General features: G+C 39.0%; 1 protein-coding gene across 2 annotated transcripts in view; it reads right to left on the bottom strand.

Moving 5' to 3' along the window:
- LOC149158996 (uncharacterized) overlaps positions 1-14,031 on the bottom strand; it is a 427,796-nt gene that overhangs the window by 354,877 nt on the left and 58,888 nt on the right. For both annotated transcript variants that reach the window (XM_089436389.1, XM_089436388.1), the window contains exon 6: positions 10,213-10,296. In XM_089436389.1, coding sequence (XP_089292515.1) covers positions 10,213-10,296 — 84 coding nt within the window. The remainder of the gene's footprint in view (positions 1-10,212; positions 10,297-14,031) is intronic.

Below are 14,031 nucleotides of genomic sequence, written 5' to 3'. Positions count from 1 at the left end.
CACTAAACCCAAGAGTAAAGGCATCTTTAACATTATTTTCCATATACATACCTTGCCATTGCTGAAGGTTACCTTGTAGCCTCTGTCTTCCATTGCCAAGATGGACACTAGGTTCCTTTTGAGGTCAGGTGCATTTAATACATCCTAGAATTTCGAGCCCTCTTGAATGCTTGTCCTCTTCCTTGATTCCCAGCTCTCCTCTTACCTTTGTTGTTGAATTTGTCATTCCTTTGATTGCCATCAGAGGGATTTCGAGTTGCACCACTGCATACTGTACCATGCTTCTCTAATCATGATTATCATCATGCTGCCCATGTCCATGATTTTATCCATCATAATGCTGCTCAAACTAGTGTGCATCATCATCATGCTATCCTATATGTCCATGATCTCATGTTGCCCTTTATGTCCATGATCTCATTCATCATGATGCTCATGATCTCATACATAGTGACTTGCTTTATCGCAAATGTAACATCTTCATTTTCTTCTAGCCTTAGGTCCAGCCTTTCCTTTTGATTTAGTCCCGGAATTATTTCTTTTATTTGCATGAGAAGAAAAGGCAGCAAGAGGACCTTTAGGCATGGGCATTTCTTGCACTTCTTCCCTTGTTTCTTCTTGAATGCATCTAGCCATTAATTCCTCGAAACCAGGAATTACATTATAGTTCAAAAGAGTAGTCCTGAACACATACCATTCAAATGGCAATCCTCCAAGAGTTGTGAGTGCCATTTCTCTGTCAGTAATAGTTTCCCCAATAGATAGGAGATTGTTCTTGATCTCGGTGATTCTTAAGAAGTATACTTGCATACTTTCATCTTTACCCTTCTTGATTTCCCTCAGATTATTTCTAAGAAACAAAACTTGATTTGCATCATTAACTTTAAATAAACTCACCAGTCTATCGTAGATTTCCTTGGAGGTGTCCACTTCAGAGATGTAGGCCACCAAGTGCTTGTCGATAGAGTCCCGGATGATCTTCTATTGTTTTGACTTCTCCATTTTTTCATTTGTTCCAAGCAGCATCGGATGCATTTGATGGAGGCTCAACAATATTGCCTTTCACATGATCCAACACTCCTTGATTCTCAAGGGTTAGATCGATAGACATCTTCCATCCGTGATAGTCAGCTTTCTCACGGAGCTTGTCTTTAGCAGGAAAGAGTGTTGAGGACCCCATAGTTCTTTTAGGATAGCCTTGCCAATATTCTCTTCGATGATTGCTCTTGCTCTTGCTCGGGCTTTGTCTTCACCTCAACTCTGATACCATGTTAAGTTATGGTATGTTCTATGCTTATAACAGTTTACTTCTTTTCCTTATTATATTCCAAAGATTAGCAATCACACGTACATAAAGTAAAGTGGAGATAGAACATTAAACGATCGACAGAAAACAAGCCAAGACAAGAGACACAAGATGTGGCGGCTAGCCAAGGACAAACCCCACAATGTGTGGGGAAACCCTTTGATCAAATCTTCTTTTATCTTCAATAATTCAGCAGAGAGAAATAGTACAATAAATCTAATTCATATCAGCAGTAGCAAACCCTAGATCAACAGCATCAGCATTAGCGGCTTCATTATCAAACTAGGGCAGACGATATCTTGCAAATCGTTCGTCGGATTGACTTCATTCCACCACCAAAAGTTGCGGCTTTCAGAGGAGGTTCAGATAAACCTACAGCGCAGTTCCAAAGAGGAGATCTTCTAGGCCACGCACGTCAATCTTTACTTTTGCAGTTGCAGCTTCAGTTTCACCAGTTTCTGGCTTCAAACTAGGGCAGTCGATATCTTGCAAACCGTTCATCGGATTGACTTCATTCCACCACCAAAAGTTGTGGCTTTCAGAGGAGGTTCAGATGAACCTACAGCGCAGTTCCAAAGAGGAGATCTTCTAGGCCACGCAGGTCAATCTTTACTTCTGCAGTTGCAGCTTCAGTTTCAGTAGTTTCCGGCTTCAAATGTGTGAGAGAGAGACCCATTTCAGCGCAGTAGAGAAGAGACTCATTTCTGCGTAGTAGAGAGAGAGAGAGATGTGATGAGATGAGTGAGTCCAAATGAGGAAAAGTCCTCTTATATTTATACACAACGTTGGTGGGTGAATAGATGCGACTGTTGGGCTTCTGAGCCTACATGAGTTGTAGGCCGGCTTGATAATAATTCCATAATCAAAATAAATTCATATCTCCATGAATACTTATCGGAATCGGATGATCTTTATATGAATCCTACACCTCTCGACGAGAGGAATCTAATAAAAATATTATCAGCCATGAATAAGATGACCCACATGAAGTTTTGCCCTGGTTGCCAATTTTAACATTAACATATGCAAGCTATCTTGTATGGTTTTTTGAGTTAGAGAAATACTCTAGGAAGAGGAGCACTAGAAGGTTTTTGGTGAAATCTTTAGCCTTCTCCTCCATTGTATAATCTAATCCCTTATGATTGTTGACATCTTTTTCCAAATGTGTAGAGATCTTTAGATTTGGTTGAAGGATTTACTTGGGCGTGGTGTAGCTCTCCAATAGACAAACTAACTCCCAAGATCAAGAATAGAAGGACCCAATCGGCTTGCCTCAAGGATTTCATCAAACGATTTTGAAAGAGGGAGTTTCCTTTCCTCTAGCCTACTAAGATCACATAAATTTAAATTAAATATTTTTCTTGATCAATATCTTGTGCTTACAAGGATTTTATTTGCTACCTAAAGCATTGTTTTAACTAGACAAATATGGAGTTTTACTTGCATGTCTTGAACTAGTTATTGTACACTAATTGTAGATTATCATTTTGACTCTTTCATGTCATCTTTGTCTCCATTTCAAGATTGCTTTGCTTTCAATTTTTGAAGCATTCTACCTTCATTTTAAACAAAATAAAATTTCATTTCTTAAAGAGCAAATACTTGGAAGGCACTGATTGTTTATGTATTTCATGCTTATCTTATGATGGTTATTGCTCATATCATTTTTTTGCTTATAAATCTTAAAGAGATAATCTATTTAACTCTAAAAATTCTCCTAGAAACTCACATCCTTTTTAACTTAACTTTTCATTAGGGACCACCCCCCTCAGCTAACCTAGGAGATAGCTTAAACGGAGAGAGAAGAAATTTAGTGTGACATCCCTTTCTCTGAGTTCCCTGCCACCAACCACACCTTGTGGGGTTGAAGGCTTTTCTCACTGACTTGTAGGTAGGTGTAGGTGGCAGCATCTTAACATTTTTGGCATCGTTGCCAGGGACAAGCTTTCTCGTACCTCAAAAATCGACTGACCTTTTGGCTTCAGCATTTTTGAACTTTAGATTTAGATTCTTGCTCAAGTGGCGACTCCACTCAATCCAAATTTTGCAAGAGTCTCTACTAGGAGAAATTCAAGTGGTCTAGTTAGCCCCTCTCCTGATCCTGAAAGGGTTTTTAGAGAGAGGTTGAATAGACTTTCTCATAATAGAGCTCTTGCTAGTCTTGGGCAAGAGGCTATTTCTTATATTCATTTGCTTTTTCAGGAACAAGTAGAGACTAGCATCATGAATGATCGTTTTGCTCCTTGTGACTTCACTAACATAAATGGCTATCCTCACAATATCCATGACAAGGCTATTGAAAAGTTGCCTTCCTTTCAAGCTAACAATGCCATTAATGCTACATCACATGTGAAAACTTTAATGTTTGTATCTTTAAATGGTGTAACACTACTAATTATGAGGATGTGAAGATGAGACTTTTTGTTTTATATTTAGAAGAGGATGCTCTTGAATGGCTCACTGAGCAACCTGCTAACTCGTATAACTCTTTACAAGCCATTCTAACTGCATTTTTAGATAAGTTTGGAGAGAAGAAGGAAAATAGGCATTTGATCAACACCATTAGCAATATGAAAAAAAATGAGAACGAAACCATGGAGGAGTTTAACAAGAGATTCAATGGATTAATAAAAAGCATGCTTGCTACTGTTAAACCTCCTGATGAATTTCTTTTATGCTCATATCTGAATTTTTTGGTGTTGACACTGCTTATAAGTTGACGAGTAAGGAGCCTGTGAATTTAGGTGTAGCTCAAACTGAAGCCTTAAAAATGGAAAAGGATAGAAAGCAATCAGGAAAGTCTGAACTTCCTGGTTTCACTAGAGGGCCATCGAAACCGAATGATTCCAAAAACAAGGCCAAAGAAGAGACTACACATGATCCTATTAAGGAGTTAACCCAACTCATCAAGAATATGGAGGCAAATCACACCGGTCAAATGAATGCTATCCAAAATGATTAGTGGCCATGGAAAGAAATCAAGGTGGGAGATTCCCAAATAGAGGAAACGATAGATGGCAAAATAAAGGACCTCCCAATGACTATAGGCCACCTAATCCACTTGAGTCTACGAACATAGTTGATGATTCCATGCCTTATTGTAGACCTTCTGATGACATACATGATGAACTCACTTGTCCTTATGCAAGAAGGATCCTAGAAGGAGATATGGTGGGAACAAGTGAGCAAATCAATGTAGTTGGAAAAGAGCATCATTTGTCCTTGGAAAATTGGATGGGAGTTATGGAGAGTAGACAGAAGGTAAATAAAAATTCCCCATCCTCCTATAGTATAAATAATTTTGAAGATTTGGATAGGATCACTGAGTTATATGAGAGAAGCCTTCATCAACTCAGATTTTAGAGATATTTAAGGATAAGGAAAGACGCTTGTCACTATCTCACGAATTTTGCACAGTCATTCTTTTCACATACTTCTAAGTTCTTTCTCCTTCTAGTTGTCATAGCACTGGAGAAACTCGGCCTCTAAAACCTTGACATTGATCTTATGCCAAGTTCTTTTACTTGACAAGACTGTTCTAACTCCGATGATCTCTATCTCCAAATCATGTTATATATATATATATATATATATATATATATAGATATATATATATATATCCTTATAAGAGTATTGTCCCAAGATAGTGATTGATTCTTTGCACACGATGAGACAGAGGATATCTGAATCTGTGATGGAACCCTTCTTCGTATTACTGTAATGAAAAACAGAGGTTGCCTTACTTCGAAACAAAGATATATGTATTTCACCATTCTTTCATATCACTGCGATGAAGACAGAGACTCCTTTACCCGAAACTTGTAATTGCCTTCGTATCACTGTAATTCTTCACCAAGATACGTAGATGTATCGAGTTAACTTCTTGTCCTTTTGGAGTGAGATCACTTGCATACTTATAGTGGTTCATGCGTTACCTTTGAAGGCCGACATAAGATCCTTGGTTTGGGCCGACATATTCATATGAAGACTGTTCTATTCGTTTTCACTGATGGTGAGAGATAGTGACAACGTCTTGGAGTATGAGTTCTCCTTATGTAACATAACTTTTGTAATTATATTCATAAATCCTAAAGACATCAAGAAGAAGTCTTTGAACTAGATAAAACACTTCTTGCTCATGAAACCCATGATGCAAGGAATACAATAAACATTTGTTTCTTTATTATAAAATCATAATTATATTTTGTGGTAAAAAATCAAACCTAGTTACACTTTTCTTCAACACCTTGGGAGACAACGATGAATGGTATTTATACATCATTGGTCTCGCCAGCATTGTGCTCTGATCTTGTGGAGAGATAGAGTTGTTAGTCAAGGCCTTGCTATGTGACAATGCTGGTTAATATGATGCTAGACAGATGGGTTACCAATCCGACTCTTCTTATGAGATCTCTTCAGATTGAGAATGACCATGTACCTCTTATGAATACCTCCCTAGTTAAGAGGGAGTGTTGAAAAATGTGTAACTAGGTTCGGTCTTCATAAGTGTGAAATGTATTCTTGTAAATATAAAATGAAAAGAAGTTATTATTATTATTGGAGCATGGGTTTCATGCTCAAGTTCTTTTATTTTATAGGTCAAGCACCCATTGAGTGCTTCTAGGGTTTGTCCTAGGTATAAGAGTCATTGTCATATATTGAAGACCCTATGGGCACATTGTAAATTGTAAAGAAAAAATAATTTTGTCTTTAAAGTGTCAAAATACCTCCAAGATCAAGTCGGCCTAATGAGTTGTCAAGTCGACCTACATGAAGAGCCACGTCCACCCTTGAAGAAGCCTATATATAAAGGAACTCGTCCTCCACTTGGATCACTCACTCACTCATCTCTTATGTGAAGAAGCAAAAGAAGAAGAAGTCGAAGAAGGAAGTGCGAAGAAGAGGTAGTCGAACAAGTCGAAGCATTTCTTGGCATCTTAGAGAAGGGAAGGCCCAGAAGGCAAGTGAAGGTCTCTTAGGGCATCTTAGAAGCTGTAAGACTCAAGACAAGGCAAGCGAAGTCAAGAGGAAGGCTATTAGAGGGAGATCGAAGTCTCCTAGAGAAGCAGCAGCAGTTGTTGGGGAGCAGAATTTCAGATCTACTGGGAGGTCGAAGATATTGCAGCAAGAGGTCGTGGTAGACTTGATCTTGGAGGGTATTTGTCTAAGTCTCTAGGTCATGGTATTCGTTAATTGAAAGATCTAAGCAAAGAAGAGATTTACGGTTTTCCCCTCAAGAGGAGGGGTTTTGGCCCTGGCTTTCAGCCTATATACTGTGTCATTGTTCTTACTGTTTTGGTAGTTGTTTGATGTATTGCACATTGGAATAATAACGAACAAAGCTAATAAGTAAAAGATAACACAAACAGTTATCAAGTTAAGAGAATTAACATATTCATTGCCCTATCAAATTCTCAACACTGCATGTGCTATTGTGGACTACCTAGCAAGGCCAACTTAAACTCCAATGAAAGCAACCATTCATTAAAGACTAAGATCATATGAGCATATAAGTGGGACCAAACTTGTATGTTAAGGGCATATTGACATTTCAAAATGGGGTCACCTTCCAATATCTAACTAGACCAAGTCCCATAAAGGTGTTCCCTACTTTGGTAGGGGTGGCTAATAGTAAAAGCTATTAGGTGCTTCTAGCCCCCAATGGAAGATGGCATTTCCAACGTTAACCCTTCAATCAATAGATATTGGTGTGAATGAGTGGCAATGGAGGGGGAAAGGCTTCATGGCCAAGTGCCATGGTCAAGGGGGACCAGTTAATGGGAGTCCACATCCTAAGTGTATGGATGTAATGGACGGAGCAATTGTGGAGGCATGATTTACCCTACTCGGCTTGATTTTTCCACCCCTCTAATGTGCCTTTTACTTCTTCATAATAATGCTTTTTATTTTGGGTGCATAGCTCAAGGGTTAGAGCTTCCTTTTTATGATATAACATTTAATTTACCCCTTATGATGAGGCAATTTATCGCTCATTAGGGTTGGGCCATGCAAGGGTTCATTTTGATGAGATGGAGCATCAAGTGGTTAAGAAGAGGGTGATGGCTAATGAGGAGGGTAGAGTTCATGCTAGGCTTTTCCCAAGAGCTAACTTATGCCCCGGCCATTTTTTGCATTTTGACTTTTCTTTTTCTTTTATTTGTGGCCATATTATGCTTTTCTATTCTTTTAGTTGCATCATCCTCCAGGGCAATGTTTCTCAGCCCTACTCAAGTATACGGATAAGAGGGTACCAAATCCCAATGAACCAATGAAAAGTTAGACTCGAAGAATGGAGATGGTATATGAAGGGTTTACAATGTGACATGGAAAGTGTTAAGTATGGTGTAGGGAAGAATGAACACGCTACTTCAATCCAGGTTTTCCAAGCAGTGCCCCTCCTATTGTTGATAAATGGTACCAAGAAAGAGTTTCCTAGTGCTTTGTGCCTAGCCTAGGAAAAGTGGCAAAGTGAACCCATTATGCAAAAAGTAACTTTATTTATAAAGCAATTTTATAAATTTACAAAGTAGTTTTTTCTATTTAATTACTAAAAGTGACTTTATAAAGTTTGAGTGGCCTAAGTGGTTTTAGAAAGTGGCCTTTTCTAAAAGAGACTTAAGTTGTCTCAACGAGAGATTATGTCACAACCATTGATCTTGAGATGGCAAGATTTAATCTTGACCACTGAGATCAAGGATTAGTGGTTTTAGTAATTAATTAGTTTATAAAAGGAGAGGGGGGGTGAACAGGCAGAATTTGTTTTATTCTTCATGAGATTTGGAGAAGAGGAGGAGATCCAAGGGAGAAGTTTAGCAGAGAAGGGAAAAGTACAGCAGGTACAGCAATAAAGACAGTAGCCAGGTAGCACGAATTCCAAGGCAGAGAACAGGCACAGAATTAGAGGCAAGGACAGTGTGATTTTCAAAGCAGTTGGGCTGCATTTATTGCAAAGAGGAGGCATGAAATCTGAGGTTGTTCGAGGGTGGTTGAGCACTGTTCTTTTAGGTTGTTAGAGCTCGATTTTCAAGGTAATTTGAGGCTTGAAATTGAAGGCAGCCTATGGGCACAAATTTCTAGGAGCAACCTGTTGATTGTTTTAGTTTGAAGGGCACGAAAATCAAGGTAGCCAGTTCAAGAATTCAAGGAACAGCTACAGAACTTTCTCCAAGGAAATTTTGGGCACAAATTTCAAGGGAGATAAGTAGATTTAATTGTTGTTATTTAAAGCTATAAAATTATCTGATAAGAAATAAAATTTATCTCTCTCACTGCTTTTTCCTTCGGGGTTTTTACAGGGTCTTTGGACCAAAAATCACTATGTGAAATTTTGTGACTGCTGCATTTATTCTCAGAGAAAGTGAGAGTAGAGTAGGCTTATGCGTTTCATGTTTTAGCAAATATTCATGTATAAGAACAACAGCAAAAATATATGTTGGGTTCGGCATTAAACTGATGTGATTCCTAAAACAGAAACCAGGTTGGGTGTACAATTTTCTACACCTACAACCCTAAGGCTTCAAGGGAGGTCCCACTAGACTAGGAGCCAGGGCTAAGGTTTAACCCCTCTGGTAAGGTGAGAGAATAGATTTACAGTCAAGATCAGTCAATTTTCCAGATCACTCCTTTATCCATACTAAATACCCAAAACATCAAGAATAAGCACCTGATTGCAAAATGATCAAAGTACCTGTTGAGTAACACCCCAAGTTCATAAAAGAGGAATTTTGGATGATGAGAAGTGCATGGCTGCTGCAAATGGCGGAGGCATTTGGCATATCATAATCAAGAAGTGAATATCAGGGGTTGTTGGTTCATTGGCTGTCAAAAGTAGGAGAAAAGTTTTCTCCTATGAGGCTACCCATTTTGGTGGGTAACAAGGTTCACTGCCTCTTTCTTCTTATCATTTTCATAAAAAGCTTGTTGGGCAGCATCCACAACTTTCAGGGATGATTGATTACAAACCGCAACCTCCTTCCTTAGGATTCTAGTAGCTAATCCCTCCTATCATGGACTGCACACACTAATTACTATTCAATCTTTATCAATTTGTCCCATCTTCTGGTTTACCATACTACCAAAATAGGTCCAAAACATCTGACATATTGGCAAGGCAAATATTCAAGGGAAAAAATGAAAATCAAAGAATGATGGAAAAAAGAAGGCATAAATCATTTGATGACCCATAGAAAAAGCAATAATTAGAGGCAAGAAACATGCACTTTGAAAATGCTCGCATAAATATCGGAAAAAAGCTAGTTAGAAGGTGTAATTTTAAGAAGCACCTAGGAATATGAAAAGTGCAGGTAGATAGAAATCAATTCCCACTTCAAAATAAATGTTTTATGGCAACAAGAATGATTGTTTGGCCCTTTTAAGAAAAATTATTCATGATAATAAACCCCTTTGATCTCAATCCCTAACCACCGCAAAAACATATAAGTTTATAACCCTTCAAAAATCTGAACTCATCACTTGAGGGTAAATTTTCCATCAACTAATTATTTTATATGATCATGGCATGACATTTCCAAATTTTGGTCAAAATCACAATTTCCAATTGGCAATTTCTCATTTTGCAATGGGGAATGTGATGTTGTGTATTTTTGAGTGATTTTTAACTTGTGCGTGAAATTTTCGTCAACATTATCAAGGTGGAATCATAACAAGATATTAAAAGAACTAAAAGTAATCAAAAATGACAATGTAATCACCACCATAAATCTAGAGTTTAGAGAAATGAATATAGATTCTACTAAGAATTGATAGAAAAATACTGTCCATCAATGAAGGAAACAAAAAAAAATAAAGGAATGAATCTCTAAATAACTACAGGAATGAAAACTTTCCTACCATCATTATTCCACTAGAAATTCTCTACCAAAACTAAGATTGAGATTTAGGCATACTTCTTAGTCGCAGTTGCTGTCAAGGCAACAAATGGCACATTTGGAAGAAATTGGCGCAATTTATCCAGCTGCTTATATTCTTCCCTGTAAAACACCCAAAAAACTAGAGATGTGTCGATCACATACTCAAAATATAAAAAAGCCATGCTATTAGGAAGATTATAAAACAATATTGGAATTCCTATTCACGTAAAAAAAATGTTGAAACAAATCAACATTTGATTCTAAATATTCATTCAGTAAACAACGTCCTAAGTGTTATTAATTGAGGAAAGACAGATAATGTAAAGCAATGATTTACACATAAAATCGAATGATTTACTTTGTGAATGTAATGAACATATCTTACAAGGCCAACGAACCCAATTATTAGTGTACAAGTCTACTATTTATTGATGTCTCCCAATTACAATAAACAATATTCAAAATCGTATTACCATAGTTTCTGAAGAAATTGTTCTTTTAATCACTACATTATTTTATGTAATGTCGTTCTATTATTCAAAACCATCATACTTCCATTAATGATCATCGTCACATAGTTATTAACTACAATAATTATTTTGTAGCACCTCACTAAAAGCAATTGTACAATATTATTATTGAAAATTAGTTGCACTTCTTTGAATTGCCAATAAATTTTACACTATTACCATGAACTCCTACCTACACACTTTCACAAAAATAATTGAAGTAAACACACCACAGCCAAGGTGCGAAAACAAATTGCAAGAGGCTTACAATTTACACAAACCAACATCCTTGGAGCAAAACAAATGAAAAATTTACTATTCAGAAGGTTTTCATATCATTTAAAGGAACCTAATTTAATTATTTACATAAAATTCACCCAATCATGAAGATTAGGTGTCAACAGTCGCTCTGTCTTTGGCTCCTATATGTGACATATCTAGCAAATCTTATCAAATCATGGTATATGGTGGTCAATCTCCACTCAGAGTCGGTGAGAACCAACTCAGAGTTTTCCTAAGGGGGTCCTGAGTGAGTGCATCCAATGTCTACGCGAGTATGGGGAGAAGACGATGATACCATCCTGTAACTGCAAAAATTGTTCAAGGTAGATGGACATCTTCGGGCCCAGGCTTGTCGAGGGTGAAGTCCAAGTGATTTGAATGTACAATTTGTAGATATCCTCTTTGATGGATAGGTTCAGTATTTGCCTAGGCGATGGAAGATGGCTCAGAGCATCAAGGGAAAATCTAAAAGGGGGGAGGCGCTCTGGCGAGATGGCCAGTGACTAGAGAAGTCGAGATACATCTGAGGACCAACCACGTGCTCAGCCTGAGGGAGCTAAAGTGAGGGCCTTCGAGGAACAAAGCGCAAGGTAGGGGTATCGATCTCTCCCAACAACTAAATCTCTGTAAGATCTGACTCTGTGAAGGAAGGAAACCAAGTGAAATATAACCTCAAGGTAGAAGGGGTGGTGTTGTAGCTACTACAACACCCCTTCAAAATTTTGCCCATGCATTGATTTTGGAGCCTTCCTCTCACCATAAGAACTATCATTTCAACTTGCATCAAGTTTTCTTATTGTTTTACTAGGTGTCGTAACGACTCATTCTTTCATACTAAGTTTGTGATGTTTTAACTGTGCTTTCCATGATGATATTTAGGCCTTGGCGACAGTAGTTGCTCAACTTTTGAAGACAAGCAAAGCACTTCTTGCAAACACAAGCTGAGTCTCGCCTCGATTAGCACTAATTGCATGCCTTGCCTTGAGGAACTACGCAACTCCTTGTCAGAGTGAGCTGCACAATCCCTCGAGGCATGCAATGTTGATTTTTGTAGCTTGGGAGGTACTCCAAGCCTTGAGGATCGAGGGTTTGGAGGAAGGAGATCCACAAGTGGCCTTGTGGGCTTGAAACCCAAGCCTAGGGTTTTGCACCCATCGGTGTTTGGGCCAAAACCATGATGATATTGCAATATGTGATGGATGAGGATGATAGTAGATGTCGAGACGAATCCAACGCATCGAGAATCGTCCAATTCCGAGTTGTCGTTGTTGAGTTATGAATTTTTTAAGTTATGTGTGGGCTAATTTGTCAAGGAAAGCATGTCGGCTAGGGCTAGTTTAGCCCTCTTGAAAAATTCATTGGAGACCTCTTGTTGGATATAAATAAGAGGTAATCTTGGAGTTATTTCACACATCCAAAGAGCATCAATATCAAAGAATACTTTTGGGATTGGACAGCGAGATTAAGGGACGACGAAGAAGGCTAGGAGCATGAGTTTGGGTCTGTTTTAGGAGTGCAGATTTCTGAGGAACAGGGCCAAAGGTCTGGGGCATGTATAGGAGCATTTGGGACGTGTCTTGCCTTGATTAAAACAGTCCATAAGTGCAGATCCTAAGTCGTTGTCACAGAGGTATGTTAGGGATTGTTTGTGCATTGTTTAAGTGTGTTAGTACATACTGTTTGGGCCGCAGATCAGAGATGAAGCAGCAGCGTTGAGGAGGGAGATCTGAGTGGGCTGAGAGACCTAGGAAAGACCCTCTAACCCAGCCACATTTATCCTTTGAAGGCCGCAGCCTAAACAAACCTTTTCTCCATGAGTTTGGGCAGATTTGTATTGCTGGAAGGTACAGGTATGGTGTAGGGTGTTGTAAGCAGTATCCTCAAGCTTTACTATTGTTCCTTGATGCCTTAAATGAACAGCAAGTGAAGCAGTCTATTGGAGAAAGGTGAACGCAGAGAATGGGCACTGGTGTGGGTTTGTTGATGTGCCCTAACCAGTCTGGTACATGCACATATCTCAAGGCAAAGATCACAGCAGCAGTAAGTTGCAGATGTCTCCTTGGTTGATGGTTGGATGCTAGGTGGATGAGGGTGTCCTATGAGAGAACTGATTGGTGAAGTCTGTTAACAGCCATGTGGAGGGTTTTCCTAGGTGTTGAATGCCCTAACTAGGAGCAGATGCTACAGCAGACTTAGTCACTTGTGGTCTGTTGGAGGGCAGCGTGAGAGTGTACCAAGTGTGGATGTGGATTAGCCATTTATGATCTGCTGGAGGACAACATGAAAGTGTCCAAGTTGGAGCCCGGTGTGCACCATCTTCATGGACTTAGGTGGTTGCAAGCGTCGCAGTTGTTGAGCTCAAGGGTCTGATCAACCAAGAGGAATTTGTGGAGCCTTAGACTTGTGCGTGGAGAAGGACTTCTACAGCAGATGATGGGCAATCCTCCTAGCCCGTGTTCATTGTGGGAGATGGACATCTTGCAATGATAGGTGGTAGCCCTCCGTGCCCTATGTTGGTCTTCATTGAAGCAGCGCAGGAAGACCATAGCGGGTTGAAGTACCTGAGTAGATGAGGAGCAATAGTGGGTGGATTAAGAGTTGTTCACAAACGGAGTTGTGAACAACTCGATAGGAGTCTCGATGTGTTGATGCGTTGATGGACGAACGATCAACTAGTAAGCAGATTGGATAGTCGAGGTTCAGTGGCCAAAAGGACTTGGATCGTTGATAGAGGCAGTGTTGCAGATCGGGGGCTGAAGGACCAGGCAGGTACAGAGTACAACCGAGAGGAGCTGAGAGAGCATGCGATAGCCAAATGGTCAAAGTATCTTGTTGAGGGCAAATTGGTCATCAATGTACTGACACCAAGCCCCAGTTTTGTATCTTGTATTAGTGGATGTATGAGAGCCATTATCCCTAGTATGGGAGCCCTAGGCTGTTGTATAATATGTTGTTTAATATAACGAAGTTGAGTTGAAAATTGTAAAAAGTTGTCTATATTTTATGCACACGTGATTTACCATTGCTTATATTTCGCTGTGCAAAGTAGTATCGTTGAGATTCT

Source organism: Pinus tabuliformis, chromosome 5_2 (genome assembly GCF_031772625.1).
Source record: "Pinus tabuliformis cultivar Carrire ecotype Pingquan chromosome 5_2, CPIR1, whole genome shotgun sequence".
Taxonomy (NCBI): Eukaryota; Viridiplantae; Streptophyta; class Pinopsida; order Pinales; family Pinaceae; genus Pinus; species Pinus tabuliformis.
The sequence above is the reverse complement of the archived record's forward strand: the minus strand, read 5'-3'. Positions and strand labels throughout refer to the sequence as shown.